General features: G+C 43.9%; 1 protein-coding gene across 2 annotated transcripts in view; it reads right to left on the bottom strand.

Annotated features, from left to right (window-relative positions):
- Window positions 1–16,221, bottom strand: part of LOC100564755 (zinc finger protein 420) — a 36,244-nt gene extending 20,023 nt beyond the window's left edge. Inside the window, exons 1-2 of one of the 2 annotated variants that reach the window (XM_062979226.1) lie at window positions 16,097–16,221; window positions 8–6,479 (exon numbers count right to left, since the gene is read on the bottom strand). In XM_062979226.1, the coding sequence (XP_062835296.1) occupies window positions 4,761–6,347 (1,587 nt within the window). In that variant the 5' untranslated portion in view covers window positions 6,348–6,479; window positions 16,097–16,221 and the 3' untranslated portion in view covers window positions 8–4,760. Of the gene's footprint in view, window positions 6,480–16,090 lie in introns of those variants that run through there. The other variant, XM_062979227.1, reaches the window with a different exon arrangement.
- Window positions 16,222–16,837: the final 616 nt, after the last annotated feature.

The raw sequence follows: 16,837 nt of genomic DNA, 5'->3' as shown, positions 1-16,837 counted from the left end.
TATGGAATTCACTATGTCAGTAGCCTTTATTTCGGTCAACAAACCATTGGCTAGGATCAAGTTACAGTGCAATGATGGAATACAACATTTGAGTAATTTATGACATTGCATTTGGCTTATGCTTAATAACAAGTATCTCCAATCTCTATTGGTTATTTGGCTATCTTTATAATCTGAAACAAAAACTGATTACAGATTAGTAAACTGTCCCCTAGATACTCTTCGTTATACTCTCAACACAGATTTTTCATGAAGCCCTTACGGCTTTTTGCCGCTGAAAAGAGGAATTTGGCTACCTGCTCCGTTACCCTTTTATCAAGATCGGACAGTAAATAGCTGCGGTACCAATTTAGCGTTCTTCCTGGCCATTTAGTGAGTAGAGGGGATATTAATCTTAATCTATCATCTTTGTAAATTGTACAGATAAAAAGTACATGTGTTACAGTTTTGAGGTTACCCTCCCCGCAAGGGCATGCTCTTTGTTCATATTCAGTGCCTTTATATCTACCCTCTAGTATGGCTGATTTGAGTGCATTAAATCTGGCCCAGCTAAAAGCAAGGTGAAATTTTGGGATATTTAAATTGTCTAGATATTTAGCACCTCCCATAGAATTAAATGTTAGGCCCAGAGTCAATGGGGAGCATGTGGAGCGCGCCCGAGTCATTGAGGTCTGTTTGTCTATGTCGCTAATTCGTTCTGCTAAGATCTTCACAGTCTTTTTATACTCAAAACCCCTCAGTATGTTCTCTGAAAGCCCCAACCGCCTAAACTTCTCATTTAATGCTTTGATTTGGTGGGATTGGAAGAGGTCTTTTTGAATCAAATATATATATCCTGCTTCAGGTCCTTTGTACATCCTCTCAGTCCAATATCCTAGGGCCCTTCTCCAAGCTGTTGATTCCAATGAGGCTGTTCCTGATTCAAGTCTTAAAACAGCAGATGGAACACAATTGGGGACAGCGAACAGTTTTCTAAGGAACCCTGACTGAACTTGTTCAGCTTTGGATGAGAAGCCTGTGATCCATACGGGAATTGCATAAAGTAGCTGGGCTGTTACTTTAGCTTGGAAAACCTTTATTGCAGCAGGGATATATTGACCACCTTTTGTGTAGAAAAAGCGTATTATAGCTTTACTACTGGATAAAGCATTTTGTATTGCCATTTTTTGATGACATCCCCAGGAACCTGAGGCCTGAAAGGTCACCCCCAGGTATTTAAAGGAAGAAACTTGTTGTATTAAGTTTTCTCCTATATACCAGTTATGTCTGGCTCGCTTTTTTGAGAAAATCATGATTTTGGTTTTACTGTAGTTTATCTTTAGCTGATTTTTCTCGCAGTATTCGTAGAATGCCCTCAGCACTCGCTTGAGTCCTACCATGGTGTAGGATATGAGGGCAGCATCATCTGCATACAGCAATAGGGGTATATTGGTGGATGAGATTTTAGGGGGATGTCCATTTGGTAGTGAAACATTGGTGACCAAGTCATTCAGGTATAAATTAAACAGAATAGGGGCCAGGATACAGCCCTGGCGCACCCCTCTATTGACAGCTATTGGTTTTGAGAGGCTGCCTTGCACACATCTTACTTGCGTTGTAGTGTCTGAGTATAAGCTCTTGATCAGCCAGAGCAACCTTTTGTCGATTGTGGTCTCCTGCAGTTTTTGCCACAGCAAATTTCTTGGGACTGAGTCAAACGCGGCTTTTAGATCGATGAAAGCGGTAAATAGTCCCTTGTAGGGGCATTTTTCCGCAAGGTGGTTTAGGACAATGCAGTGGTCTATGGTAGACCTCCCTTTTCTAAAGCCTGCCTGTTCCTCACCTATTACTTTTTCGGAGTCCAACCAGTCTAGGAGCCTATTATATAAGTGGCGAGCGTAGATGTGGCCCTCCAAGGTCATTTACCGGGCCCCCGCCCTCAGTTTTATAATATAATATTTTATATCATTTTAAATAATATAATATAATGTTATACAATATAATACTAATAATAATACCATATAATAATATTAATTCTTTGTTATATATTACATATAATATTACAGTATAGTGGTATCGTTCAATATAGTAATATATAATGCTAATATTGTGCTATGCTAATAATATAATATATTATATGTACATACAGCTGCTCTGAGTCCCCTTCGGGGTGAGAAGGGCGGGATATAAATGTAGTAAATGAATAAATAAATAATTTTAGACTTAGGCTCGCCCAAAGTCTGAAATGACTTGAAGGCACACAACAACAACAATCCTAATTAATTTGACTATCTCATTGGCCAGAAGCAGGCCCACACTTCTCATTGAAATCCTGATAGGTTTATGCTGGTTACAATTGTTTTTATTTTTATATATTGTATTGTTCATTCATTGTTGTTGTTTTGCACTACAAATAAGACATGTGCAATGTGCATTGGAATTTGTCCGGTTTTTTTTCCAAATGATAATTCGGCCCCTCAACTGTCTGAAGGATTGTGGACCGGCCCTCTGCTTTAAAAGCTTGAGGACCCCTGATCTAAAGTCTCTTGAACACAGAGTGTATAAAAAGTACAAAACGTACCTATGTATTATTAATATTATTTTAGTCCACTAATCCTGCTGTGGTCCTCTCCCTTTGGTTCTTTATACATGCAGTAAAGGGGTTCCATTCTTCTTGAAGTTTCTGTGTATGTGTATTTGTTTCTTGTAGAGCTGACGTTAATTTATCCATTTCGGCCATTTCAAAAAAAATGGTAATCCAATCTTTTGGCGTTGGTATGTTTGGTGTTTCAGTGTCTATTTGTCTAATAATCCCAGTAGAAAGAGTTCACCCCCATCCATCATAGCAATATCATTACCGGGCATCTGCCTATCAGGGTGAGGCAGATCGGCTGGTCTCGTGGTGCAGGGACAATAACTTGGTTCTGAACATCAACAAGACCAAGGAGCTCATAGTGGACTACAGAAAAGAACAGACCAGAAATCCAGTCCTTGGTTACAAATGGGGACCAAGTGGAGCAGGTGGTGGATGGTAAGTCCCTGGGTGTTCTTGTGAAGGAGGATCTGACCTGGGGCAGCATTCATCTGGCAGTGTTGGGGAAAAGGGCCCAGCAGAGATTGTACTCGCTAAGACTTCTGAGGAACCACCAACGGAATGAAAAACTTCTGGTGACTTTCTCCCATTGTGCCATAGAGGAAAAAGTGTCCTAACCTCCTGCATCTGCACATAGTTTGGTAACATAGTTTTGTATTATATGTGGCATTAATCTTGCCATTATGTAAGACCGCTCTGGGTCCCCTTGGGGGAGAAGAGCGGTATATAAATTAAAATAAATAAATAAATAAATAAATAAATTGCACAGCGGCAGATAGGAAGGCACTCCAAAGGGTCACCACTTCTTCAGAGAATCATGGGTTGTCCTCTTTCTCCCCTCCCCAATTGTAAAATCTTTCAGAAGAAATTGATCGTTTCTGAATTTGCCTATTTTTTTTTCTCTGTAGTAGTTGGTTCCATTGATTCTGCAGATTGCACCACCATTTTATGACCCTGTTCTTTGTGGTTTTTATTCTTATTTCTTTCTCACCCCGAGTTTTAACTTAGTGTTCATGTGGCCCACCCTTGTTTTTATTGTTCTTCTGATTTTGCGTTGTAATATATATTATCATTTATTGTATTGTTCAATGTGTTACGATTTCTTGTTCTTTTTATATTCTGTTATATTGTATTGTTCTGGGCATAGCCCCATGTAAGACACCCCGAGTCCCCGTTGGGGAGATGGTGGCGGGGGTATAAATAAAGTTTATTATTCTTATTATTCTTCTTGTAGACTCCTTTCTGGAGTGGGAGATACCGGCACTGGTTGGTGTTAATGGGCAACATGATGGACTGGCCCAAAACATTCCCCAGAACTGTCAAACCAGTGGAGGAAGTTGCAGCAACTACTTTAAAACACATCATTATCCCCCACTCAGGACTACCTGCATTTGAAGCAGAACTCCATGGAAATTTTAGTTTTGGTCATTATGGTGTGGCAATAGAGTCACTGTGAGATTTTTTCTGCTATCTCTATCCTCTGTAGAAAGATTTAATTTATCTTCTTGTTCTTGAGCCAACAGGATGTGAGAGGAAATTACCCCTAAGAAGCAAAATTCACTCTTGCAAAAGTTGTCATGTGAAAGGCCTCATTTTCATCGCAACCCAATATTTTCAAAATCCAGTTGTGATAGGGATAAAACATGAGGAGAAATCTTCTAAATAGGGACAAAGGCAGCAAGGAAAAGTTAATTTTACTGTACTATCAGAACTAAACAAAAACTGACTGGAATTACACTTAAAATATACCTGTTCTGACCCATATACAAATTGAACTTAAGAATAAACCTACCAAACCTTTCTTGTTTGTAACATGGGGAGAGCCTCAGTTTGAGTTCTTTCACATGAATGGAGATGTTGAGTCTAAGCAAAGCTCTTTCCACACTCTAAGCACGTATAGGCAAACCCTGAGTTGCAAACGTCTCACTTACAAAGGACTCATAGTTAAGAACTGAGGTGAGACAAGAAGTGAGAGAAATAGGACTAACAGGAAAATTCACTCCTTTTTAAACTTGGAATAGATTTAAAATTCCCAGTTATAAACCATCCTGTCTCAATGTTTGCATATTTGTATATTTTAAGTTGAATGCTCCACTCTCAGTAAAGCTCTTTTCACATTCCAGGCATTTACTTACAATGTGTGAGTTCTATTATGTTTGTATAGATCTCCAGTGTGAGTGAACCTCTTTCACTCACAGGGTTTTTCCCCAGTGTGAATTCTCTGATGTAAACGGAGAGGTTCACTCTGAGCAAATCTCTTTCCACACTCCAGGCATTGATAGGGTTTCTCACCAGTGTGAGTTCTTTGGTGTGATCGTAGATTTCCACTCTGAGCAAAGCTCTTCCCACACTCCTGGCATTTAAAGGGTTTCTCACCAGTGTGAGTTCTTTGGTGTAAATACAGTTTTGCATGACGCGCAAAGCTCTTTCCACACTCCAGGCATTTAAAGGGTTTCTCTCCAGTGTGAGTTCTTTGATGTGAATGTAGATTTCCACTCTCAGCAAAGCTCTTCCCACACTCCTGGCATTTATAGGGTTTCTCTCCAGTGTGAGTTCTTTGATGTCTATGTAGATTTGTACTATGAGTGAAGCTCTTTCCGCATTCCAGGCATTCATAAGGTTTCTCCCCAGTGTGAGTTCTTTGATGTGAACGTAGATGTTCACTCCGAGAAAAGCTCTTTCCACACTCCGGGCATTCATAGGGTTTCTCCCCAGTGTGTGATCTCTGATGTGGACATAGATGTTCACTCCGAGGAAAGCTCTTTCCACACTCCGGGCATTCATAGGGTTTCTCCCCAGTGTGCGTTCTCTGATGTGTACGTAGATGTTCACTCCGAGGAAAGCTCTTCCCACACTCCTGGCATTTATAGGGTTTCTCTCCAGTGTGAGTTCTTTGATGTCTATGTAGACTTGTACTGTGAGTGAAGCTCTTTCCGCATTCCCGGCATTCATAAGGTTTCTCCCCAGTGTGAGTTCTTTGATGTGAACGTAGATGTTCACTCCGAGGAAAGCTCTTTCCACACTCCGGGCATTCATAGAGTTTCTCCCCAGTGTGCGTTCTCTGATGTGAACGTAGATGTTCACTCCGAGGAAAGATTTTTCCACACTCCTGGCATTCATAGGGTTTCTCCCTAGTATGAGCTCTTTGATGTGAACGTAGTTGTCCACTCTGAGCAAAGCTCTTTCCACAATCTAAGCATTTAAAGGGTTTCTCCCCAGTGTGAGCTCTTTCATGTGAACGTAGATCTCCACTCCGAGCAAAGCTCTTCCCACAATCTAGGCATTTAAAGGGTTTCTCCCCAGTGTGAGCTCTTTGATGTGAACGTAGACTTCCACTCCGAGTAAAGCTCTTTCCACACTCCAGGCATTTAAAGGGTTTCTCCCCAGTGTGAGCTCTTTGATGTGAACGTAGACTTCCACTCCGAGCAAAGCTGTTTCCACACTCCAGGCATTTAAAGGGTTTCTCCCCAGTGTGAGTTCTTTGATGTGAACATAGACTTCCACTCTGAGCAAAGCTCTTTCCACACTCCAGGCATTTAAAGGGTTTCTCCCCAGTGTGAGTTCTCTGATGTGACCGTAGATCTCTACTCTGCGTGAATCTCTTTCCACATTCCAGGCATGCATAGGGCTTCTTACCGGTGTGAGTCCTTTCATGTATCTGCTGTTTTTCCTGCTGACTAAAGATCTCCCCACATTCAGTACATTTATATGCTTTCTTCTCCATGTTTCCCTTTCTGAACTTTGAGTGAGGTGAAGAGTTCAGCCAGATCAGCATCTCTGGAACATTTCTTCTTCCTATAGGACTGGTTTCCTTCCTGCACTTTGGAATTCCAAGTTCTTCAATATCCGCTAGATGTTGAATTGTTTCCCGTCATGACAAATGTGACTCCATAGACTGATCGTTTCCCTAGTGAAGAAAGAAGAAATAAAAGATAAGGGATGAAGGACAAAGACCTTCAGTTCTCCCATCATCATAATCATCATAATCATCATCATCATCATCAATTATCATTGGTATTAATTAAAATTCAATATAAATTTATAAAAACATATTCCAAACTGAAAACTACAGCAGCCCCTGAATTGATCTTTAAAACCTTCTTTAAAAGCCCACCGGAAAGAAAAGGTTTTATTTATGTATTTATTTGTTTACTTACAACATTTCTACCCCACCTTTCTCACCCGAGGGGATTCAAGAAGTTGGCAAAACTCAATGCCCGAACCACAATCATTAAAATCAAAACAACACACACAAATCAGTTAACAATACCATTAAAACACATAATAAAACTTCAAAGCATATATACAGTAGTCTTGCTTATCCAAGCCTCACTTATTGAAGCTTTTGGATTATCCAAGCCATTTTGTAGTCAATGTTTTCAATATCTCTGTGATATTTGCAAGCTAAATTCGTAAATATAGTAATTACTGCGTATTGAACGGCTTTTTTTGTCAAATTTGTTGTATAACATGATGTTTTGGTGCTTAATTTGTAAAATCATAACCTAATTTGACGTTTAATAGACTTTTCCTTAATCCCTCCTTATTATCCAATATATTCGCTTATCCAAACTTCTGCCAGCCTGTTTAGCTTGGATAAGTGAGACTCTACTGTATATATATTTAAATCCATTCATCCGGAACCTTGTGCGTAAACCTTAATACAGACCATGTCAGGACAGCTTCCTTGGCTTTAGGTGGGAAGGAGTAGTAGAGTTGGGTGTCATCTGCATATAGGTAACGGTTTTCCCCTGACATTAAGTCACCTCTGCAGGAGTCTCCCACATACCATGCATCTGTGGACAAGTATCCAGAGGGACCCTCAAATGCAGCAGCATCGCCCAGACACAAATCAAGGAACACGAAAGGCACTGCAGACTCATTCGGCCAGAGAAGTCAGCCAGAGCAGAGCACTTGATGAACCCGCCTGGACACAGAATATTATTTGAGAACACAGAGAAGCTGGACCTCTCACAACCACCATGTCAGGCTGCACAGAGAAGCCATTGAAATCCACAAACATGTAGGGAATTTCAACAGAAAGGAGGACCATGAAAATGAACAAAATCTGGCTCCCAGTATTAACAAACTCTAAAATCAGGACAATAAATAAAGAACAACACTCTGAAAACATAGAAGCATGAGACGAGTCATGAACCGAAAACAAGGCAAGAGTTGATTCTCCAAAAGCGAGGTTGCTCTGACTGAAATCTTTCCCCACTGCATCTCTTTTTAACCCTCCGTGCAAGCCATAAACACATTCCTCTGCACTCGTTTCCCCGCACCTGCCTGCAATTCTCACGGAATCCCTGTCTAACAAGCTTTCATCCCCCTCGATACCATCTGGGCTTTGTGGACAATTCTCAGACTCCACAAAGGAGTCATCCTTATCTCTGCTAAACTCAGAACTTTCCACATTCCCCTGTTCCGTCCGTTTTCCCAAGCCATCAGCACCTCCCGAATCCACCTGCATTTTTGAATCATCAACATTCCCTGGGCCAAACCGCTGTTCCACATTTCCTGGAACAAACTGCTGAAACCCAAATCCCCTTTCAAATCCCCCTTCATAATCAGACTGAACCACAACACTCACTTGTGTAATTTTCCAACAGATGGGGGGCCACCACTGAGAAGGCCCTGTCTCTCATCCCCACCAGTTGCACTGGCGAAGGTGGTGGGATCGAGAGCAGAGCCTCCCTCAATGATCTTAACCTACGAGGTGGATCATAGAGGGAGATAATAATAATAAGTTTATTTTTATCTCGCCTCCATCTCCCCCGAATATACATTTGGACAAGTAAGCTGGGCCGGAACTGTTTAGAGCCTTATAGGCCAAAGCCAGCACTTTGAATTGTGCTCGGTAGCAGACTGGCCGCCACTGGAGCTGGCCAAACAGGGGATGGTATGCTCTCTGTACGTCGGTCCAGTGAGCAATCTGGCTGCTGCCCGTTAGACTAGTTGAAGCTTCCGAGCAGTCTCCAAAGGCAGCCCCACATAGAGTGCATTGCAGTAGTCTATTCGGGGTCCAACAAGAGCCTGGACCACCGTGGCCAGGTCAGGCTTCCCAACGTATGGGCGCAACCAGCACACAAGGTTTAATTGTACAAGTAATATTTATTATTACAGTAAAGTCTCACTTATCAAACATAAATGGACCGGCAGAACGTTGGATAAGCGAATATGTTGGATAGTAAGGATAGTAACACACTGCAGGAGGTTGTGGGGAACTGAACTTGCTCTCTGGGAGTTGTAGTTCACCCTGCATCCAGAGGGCACTGAACCCAGCCAACACTGGATCTGGACCAAACTTAGCACATGGACCAGACATGGCCTATGCTGAATACTGGCGGGGTTTGGGGATGTTTGACCCATGATTCTTGGAATTGTAGTTCACTCACATTCTTCTGCAATTTCAAATGGGAACACTCATAAAAAAAAAAACGAATTGCCTGACTGATAGTACCTAACATCCCAAATGACTTTTTCAAATAACCCAGGCACTGCCAGGTCCCCGAGCTAGTATGTAATAATAATAATAATAATAATAATAATAATAATAATAATAATAATAATAGCAGCACCAGGTAACTACAGGCCAATAACGTGTCTGCCCACTATGTTTAAACTACTGACTGGCATCATAGCTGACAGAATTCAAGACTATCTTGAAGAAAAAAACATCTTGCCAGATGAACAGAAAGGCAACAAACGGAAAAACAGGGGCACAAAAGACCAGTTATTGATTGACAAAATGATTCTGGAGAACTGTAAAAGCCAAAAAGCTAATCTTCACATGACGTGGATTGACTACAAAAAGGCCTCTGACTCACTCCCACACAGCTGGACCATCAAGTGCCTAGACGCCATCGGGATTTGTAAAAACGTTTTCACCTTTATTGAAAACATGCTGGAGCACTGGAAAACTGAACTGTTTGTTGGAAATGAAAGCTATGGACTTGTCAACATCAGAAGAGGAATTTTCCAGGGTGATTCATTGTCCCCTCTGCTTTTCATTATTGCCATGATCCCTCTTGTCAACAATGTTAAAAAAAAAAACATCTAAGAAATCTCACAAAATTTCACATCTGATTACATGGATGACCTGAAGCTATATGGGAAAACGCAAACTGAAATCCAGTCTCTGACTAACACTGTCTGAATTTTTAGCACTGATATCAACATGGAGTTTGGTTTGGACAAATGTTCAACAGTGGCATTGAAGAAGGGAAAAATCATTGAAAGTGAGGGCATAAATATGCCTAATGGCCAAACAATAAAGTGTCACCAGCCAGAGGCCTATAAATATCTGGGCATATTACAGCCGGACAACATTAAGCATGAACATGTGAAAACTGTGGTCAGCAAAGAATACACACAAAGGATCAGAAAAATTCTCAAAAGCAAGCTCAATGGAGGCAACACCATCAAGGTCACCTGGGCCATACCTGTCATAAGATATACTGCTGGCATTATAAATTGGACACAGGCAGAACTGGACAATTTGGACAGAAAAACAAGAAAACCATTCATCATTCACTGCACCCTCGCAGTGATGTTGACCGGCTATATCTGTCTAGAAGATCGGGGGCAGAGGACTTTACAAGTAAAACAAGCAGTCAAAGAAGAAGAACATGCCCTGGCAGAATATGTAAAGCAAAGTAAAGAACCTGCTTTGATTGATGTCAAAAACTCCTCAAAGCACAGCAGACAAAAAACTAGTACAAGAAAACCGCACTACAAACTAGAGCTGACAGCTGGCACAACAAAACATTGCATGGAAAGTTCCTTGACAAAATTGAAGGAAAAGCTGACAAGGAGAAAACCTGACTATGGCACACAAATGGGACCCTGAAGAAGGAGACAGAAGGCCTGATCCTTGCAGCCCAGAAGCAAGCCATCAGAACAAAGGCAATTAAGGCCAAGATCGAAAAATCATCTGATGACCCAAAATGCAGACTATGCAAGGAAACAGATGAAAGCATGGATCATATCCTCAGCTGCTGTAAAAAAATCGCACAGAGAGACTACAAACAGAGGTACAACTATGTGGCCCAAATGATTCACTGGAATTTATGTCTCAAGTACCACCTCCCAGCAGTAAAGAACTGGTGGGATCACAAACCTTCAAAAGTATTGGAAAATGAGCACGCAAAGATACTGTGGGTCTTCCAAATCCAGACGGCCAAAGTTCTGGAACACAACACACCAGACATCACAGTTGTGGAAAAGAAAAAGGTTTGGATCATTGATGTTGCCATCCCAGGTGACAGTCGCACTGATGAAAAACAACAGGAAAAACAACAGGAAAAACAACAGAAAAACAATCAGGACCTCAAGATTGAACTTCAAAGACTCTGGCAGAAACCAGTGCAGGTGGTCCTGGTGGTGATGGGCACACTGGGTGCCGTGCCAAACGATCTCAGCCGGCATTTGGAAACAATAGACATTGACAAAATTACGATCTACCAATTGCAAAAATGCCACCCGACTGGGATCTGCGTGCATCATCTGAAAATACATCACACAGTCCTAGACACTTGGGAAGTGTCCGACTTGTGATTTTGTGAACCGAAATCCAGCATATCTATCTTGTTTGCCGCCTCCATCTCCCCAACGGGGACTCATAGTCTCACACACGGGCAAGCCCAATACACTCATATCTATATATATAATAGAGTGATGGAATCAGGGCACCGGACAAAACAACAAAACTACAGGCCCCCCAACCTCGACATTTGACAACACAACCCATCATCCATGGTTCTAGGTTGATACAACAAAAAGAAAAGAAAAATAAAGTCCTAATTAGAGGGAAAGGAATAATTGTTTTTATCCAATTGCTGCCAGTTAGAGGTCTAAGCTCCGCCCACTTAGACTCCTAGCAATCTACTCAGCTCAGGGGATAGGCACAGTTAGGCCTCAGGCCTCTTCCACACTGCCTATAAGATACAGATTATTTGATTTTAACTAGATTATATGGCAGTGTAGACTCAAGACCCCTCCACACAGCTATATTACCCATTTATATTCTTACTAGCTGTGCCCGGCCACGCGTTGCTGTGGCAAAGTATGGTGGTATGGGAAATAAAGTATTGAGGAATTGGTGGTAGTTAAGGTAAAGGGTAAACGTTTTCCTCATGAGGGGGAGGAGCCCCTTGACAACTCGGTCGCTCGATGCAGCGAGTTCGCGCATCATTTTGCAGATAAAGTCGCTCGATTGTGCTCCGACTTGAGGTACCTAGTGCATCTGTTGAGTCAACTTTGATGGATTCGTTTCAGCTTGTTCGGCCTGATGACGTGGACAAGATCCTTGGAGCGATGAGACCAACCACATGCGCTCTAGACCCTTGTCCTACTTGGCTTATAAAGCTTGCCAGGGGGAGGGGGTTGGTCTATTGGTTTTTGAGGATTATCAATGTCTCATTGGAACAAGGGCAATTTCCATCTAGCCTGAAACAGGCAACTATTAGACCGATTCTAAAAAAGGCATCCCTTGATTTCTCGATTCTATCTAACTACCGACCAATTTCAAACCTTCCATTTTTAGGCAAGGTTCTAGAGCGAGTGGTGGCCTCTCAACTCCAGGGATTCTTGGATGACACCGATTATCTTGACCCATTCCAGTCTGGCTTAAGGCCTGGTCATGGCACTGAGACGGCTTTGGTCGCCTTGGTGGATGACCTCCGTAGAGAGCTGGACGGGGGGAGTGTGTCCCTGTTGGTTCTCCTGGACATCTTACTGGCTTTCGATACCATCGACCCTGGTATCTTTCTGGGGCGGCTCTCGGGAATGGGCCTTGGGGGGCACTGCTCTACAGTGGCTCCAGTCCTTCCTGGAGGGTCGCGCCCAGATGGTGAAGCTGGGGGACACCTGCTCGGACCCCTGGCCTTTGACCTGTGGGGTCTTGCAAGGTTCTATTCTTTGCCCCATGCTTTTTAACATCTACATGAAACCGCTGGGCGAGGTCATCCAGGGTTCTGGAGTTCGGTGCCATCTCTACGCAGATAACACTCAACTCCACTACTCCTTTCCACCTACTTCCAAGGAAGCCCCTCAGATCCTAGACCAGTGCCTGGCCGCTGTAATGGGTTGGATGAGGGCCAACAAGCTGAAGCTCAATCCTGACAAGACAGAGGTCCTCCAGGTCAGTCGTAAGGCCGATCGGGGCATAGGGTGGCTACCTGTGCTTGAAGGGGTCGCACTCCCCCTGAAGGCACAGGTCCGCAGCTTGGGGGTCCTCCTGGACTCATCACTGTCACTTGATGCTCAGGTGTCGGCAGTGGCCGGGAGGGCCTTTGCACAGCTAAAGCTAGTGCGCCAACTGCGACCGTACCTCCAGAAGTCTGACTTGACCATGGTGGTCCACGCTCTGGTTACCTCAAGGATGGATTACTGTAACGCACTCTACGTGGGGCTGCCCTTGAAGACGGTCCGGAAATTGCAGTTGGTACAATGGTCGGCAGCCAGGTTACTAACTGGAACTGCTTATAGGGAGAGGTCAACCCCCCTGTTCAAGCATCTTCACTGGCTGCCGATTATATTCCAGGCCCAATTTACGGTGCAGGTTATTACCTATAAAGCTCTAAACGGTTCGGGACCTGCCTATCTTCGTGACCGCGTTGTCCCCTATGAACCCACCCGGCCGCTGAGATCTTCCGGGGAGGCCCTCCTCTCAACTGTGTTTGGTGGGCACGAGAGAGAAGGCCTTCTTGGCCGTGGCCCCCCAACTCTGGAACTCCCTCCCCAGGGAGATTAGGTTGACTCCCTCTCTATCCTCCTTCAGGAAACAACTGAAGACTTGGATGTTTCGGCAGGCCTTCGGAGATACAGTCATTAATTAATCAGCCCCAGAGAGTTTTTAATAATCTATCCCGTTTTCCCCCGTGATTTTGTTAGTGGGATCTTGTTTCAGTTTCTTGTAAATTGTGGGATCTAGAAGTTGTCTGATTTTTTCTTTGTATTGTTTTGTTTCCATGATTACTGTGGCATTCCCCTTGTCAGCTGGAAGAATGATGATTTCAGGATCTGAGTTGAGATCTTTGATGGCCTGTCTTTCTTTTCTCGTTATGTTGCTGGGGGGGTTTTTTGCATTTCTCAGGATCCTTGCTGTTTCCATTCTTACCTCCTCTGCTTCTTCCTCAGGGAGCTGGTAAATTGCTGATTCAACATTGGCAATGATGTTTTCTACTGGGATCCTGGTAGTGGTGACTGCAAAATTTCCTCCTTTTTCTAGAATGGATACTTGGTCTTCAGTGAGTTGTCTGTCTGTCAGGTTGATGATGGTCCGTGATTTATCCAGTTCTGGCTTTGGCTGTTGCTTACGGCATTTGTCAAATTTTTATTTTTGTCTCTTGGTGTGGAGAACCATGTCTTTCTCCATTTACTTGTAGGTAAGGCTGTCTATTTTATCCCAGTCCTGGGTATTCATCTTTTGGCTGATGTTGATGTGGAGGTGCAGCAGTTCTTTGTCTGTGTTTGCGAGTTCTTTACGGATGGTGTGGATTCTCTCTCTCAAGAGGTTGCGTTCCAGGCGGTTGTAAATGCGATGAGCCTGTGGTGTTTTGAAGGTCCTTTTGGCTGCAAGAAATTGTGGGATGGTATCTGTGTCTCTGCAGCGTAGAAGGAAGATCAGGGAGCACAGCAGATGTGCTTTCCTGGTCCTTAGTTTTTCCAATCTCCGTGTGTCTTGGAACAATTTCTCCCCGTAGAGATGTTCAATGTGTTGTCGAAGGCTTTCATGGCCGGGATCACAGGGTTGTTGTATGTCTTTCGGGCTGTGTGGCCATGTTCCAGAAGCATTCTCTCCTGACGTTTCGCCCACATCTATGGCAGGAATCCTCAGAGGTTGTGAGGTATGGAGAAAACTAAGCAAAGAGGTTAATATATATCTGTGGAAAATCTAGGGTGTTGTTATGTGTTTTAAATGCAATTTTTTATCCTGTATTTTTGTTTTAATTGATATATTGTATTACTGTTTTATCTTTTTATAGTGTGATTTGTATTCTGTTGCCTATGTTTTGTTCTATGTTGTTTGGGCCTCTGCCCCATGTAAGCCGCCCCGAGTTCCCACGGGGAGATGGTGGCGGGCTGTAAATAAAGCTTTATTATTATTATTCCCCTGACATTAAGTCCAGTCATGTCTGACTCTGGGGGTTGGTGCTCATCTCCATTTCTAAGCTGAAGAGCCGGCGTTGTCCGTAGACTCCTCCAAGGTCATGTGGGATGACTGCATGGAGCGGCGTTACCTTCCTGCCGGAGCAGTACCTATTGATGCACTCCCATTTGCATGTTTTTGAACTTCTGGGTTGACAGAAGCTGGGGCTAACAGTGGGGGCTCTCTCCGCTCCCCCAATTCAAACCTGCGGCCTTTCGGTCTAGAAGTTCAGCAGCTCAGTGCTTTAACACGCTGTGCCATCAGGGGATATTATTTCCTAAAGGCTGTGAATATACAATATTTCTGATTGTTTTTTTTTTGTCTGTTGGAGGAAAGTATGAATGCTGCAATTAGGAAAAAATGATTAGGATGTAATGGCCTTGCAGCTTTAAAGCCTGGCTGTTTCCTCCCTGAGTGAATTTTTTGTTGGGAGGTGTTAGCTGGCCCTGTCTGGAATTCCCTTGTTTTCAGAGTGGTGTTGTTTGCGATATTTTATGTGCTTCTACTGTCTGTGGCCCTGAGAAAACAGGATTTGCCAGACTTTGATGATGGGAATACTTTGTTGGGAGGTGTTAGCTGGCCCTGATTGTTTCCTGTGTGCAATTCCCCTGTTTTCAGAGTGTTGTTCTTTATTTAGTGTTCTGATTTTAGAGATTGTATTGTTCTGTATTATACCACATTAATTTTTATATATTCTGATTTTAGTGTTTTTGAATACTTGGAGCCAGATTTTCACAGTTGACTACAACACAATAATAATAATAATAATAGTAATAATAATGATTTTGGTAATACACAGTGCTTCACTCCCTTCTCAGCTTCCTTTCTGGAAGAATCCTTTCTTGGGAGGTGTTAGCTGGCTCTGATTATTTCCTTTGTGGAATTACCAATTTCCCTGCTTTGTTTACTGTCCTGGTTTTAGAGATTATATTGTTCTGCATTATTCTATCCCAGTAATTATTTCATATTAAAGTCGCATCTCACTTATCCAACATTCGCTTATACAATGTTCTGGATTATCCAACGCAGCCTGCCTTTCCATAATCAATGTTTTTGTAGTCAGTGTTTTAAATTCATTGTGATATTTTAGTGTTAAATTTGTAAATACAGTACAGTAGAGTCTCACTTATCCAAGGTGTCCCAGAAGGGCCAGTTCCTCCGACTGTATCCCTTGGAGGGAGGGGGCCGGGCTGCCTGGAAGTGACCACCGGGGGGGGGGGGGGGGGAGGGAGGGGCCAGAACGGGCAGGAGGGGGGGCTGGGCGTTGCGGGTGTGTGTGTGTGTGTGTGTGCCCCCCCCCCTTCCCTGCTGGGATCTCATGGAAAGCCCTCCCCTCCCTCCCACCTTTCCTTCCTAAGGCTGACCTTTACCTCCTTCCTTCTTCCCTCCCTTCCTTCCTTCCTTCCTTCCTCTTTCCGCTCTTTGCTCCCACCGAACTCGGCCTCCAGCCACGCGGTTTCCCTTCCGGAAGTGAGGGGAGGGGGAGGGGGCAGCGCTGGCCCCTCCCCCAAGGAGGCTCCCTCGGACCCAAAGCCCCCCCCCCTTTCCTTCCTCCCGGCATCCCATCATAACTCCCCCCCCCTTCCAGGAAAGGGCTGCGGCGCCTCTTCATGCCATTGGGGGGGCTTCAGGGGGGGGCTCCCTCCCCCCCCCCAGCCTAAGCCCTGCCTGCCTTCCTTCAGGGAGGGGGAGGGAAGCCGAGGGGAAGCCTTGGAAACAGAGTCTCCCGATCAAAGGAATCCCCGACAGACCCCAGCCTCCCCCCCAGCGAAGGGGCCAAGCCCACCCACCCACCCCGGCCTGGCTTCTATGGGAGACCCCATAACCCGGGGGTCCCCAAACTAAGGCCGGGGGGCCGGATGCGGCCCTCCAAGGTCATTGACCTGGCCCCTGTCCTAAACTTTAGACATAGGGTTGACCTAAGTCTACCTGGTCTTTGGAAGTCTCTTTGCTTACCTGTGGTCTTATGAGATCATCTAGATGGTCTTTGAAGGTCTCTTTGCTTAGCTATGGCCTTAGGAGACCATCACTTTCCTTACCTGTGGTCATATGAGACTATCTCAATGGTCTTTGAGGTCCCTTTCCTTATCTATAGTCTTATGATGGCCTTT

Source organism: Anolis carolinensis, chromosome 4 (assembly GCF_035594765.1).
Source record: "Anolis carolinensis isolate JA03-04 chromosome 4, rAnoCar3.1.pri, whole genome shotgun sequence".
Taxonomy (NCBI): Eukaryota; Metazoa; Chordata; class Lepidosauria; order Squamata; family Dactyloidae; genus Anolis; species Anolis carolinensis.
The sequence above is the reverse complement of the archived record's forward strand: the minus strand, read 5'-3'. Positions and strand labels throughout refer to the sequence as shown.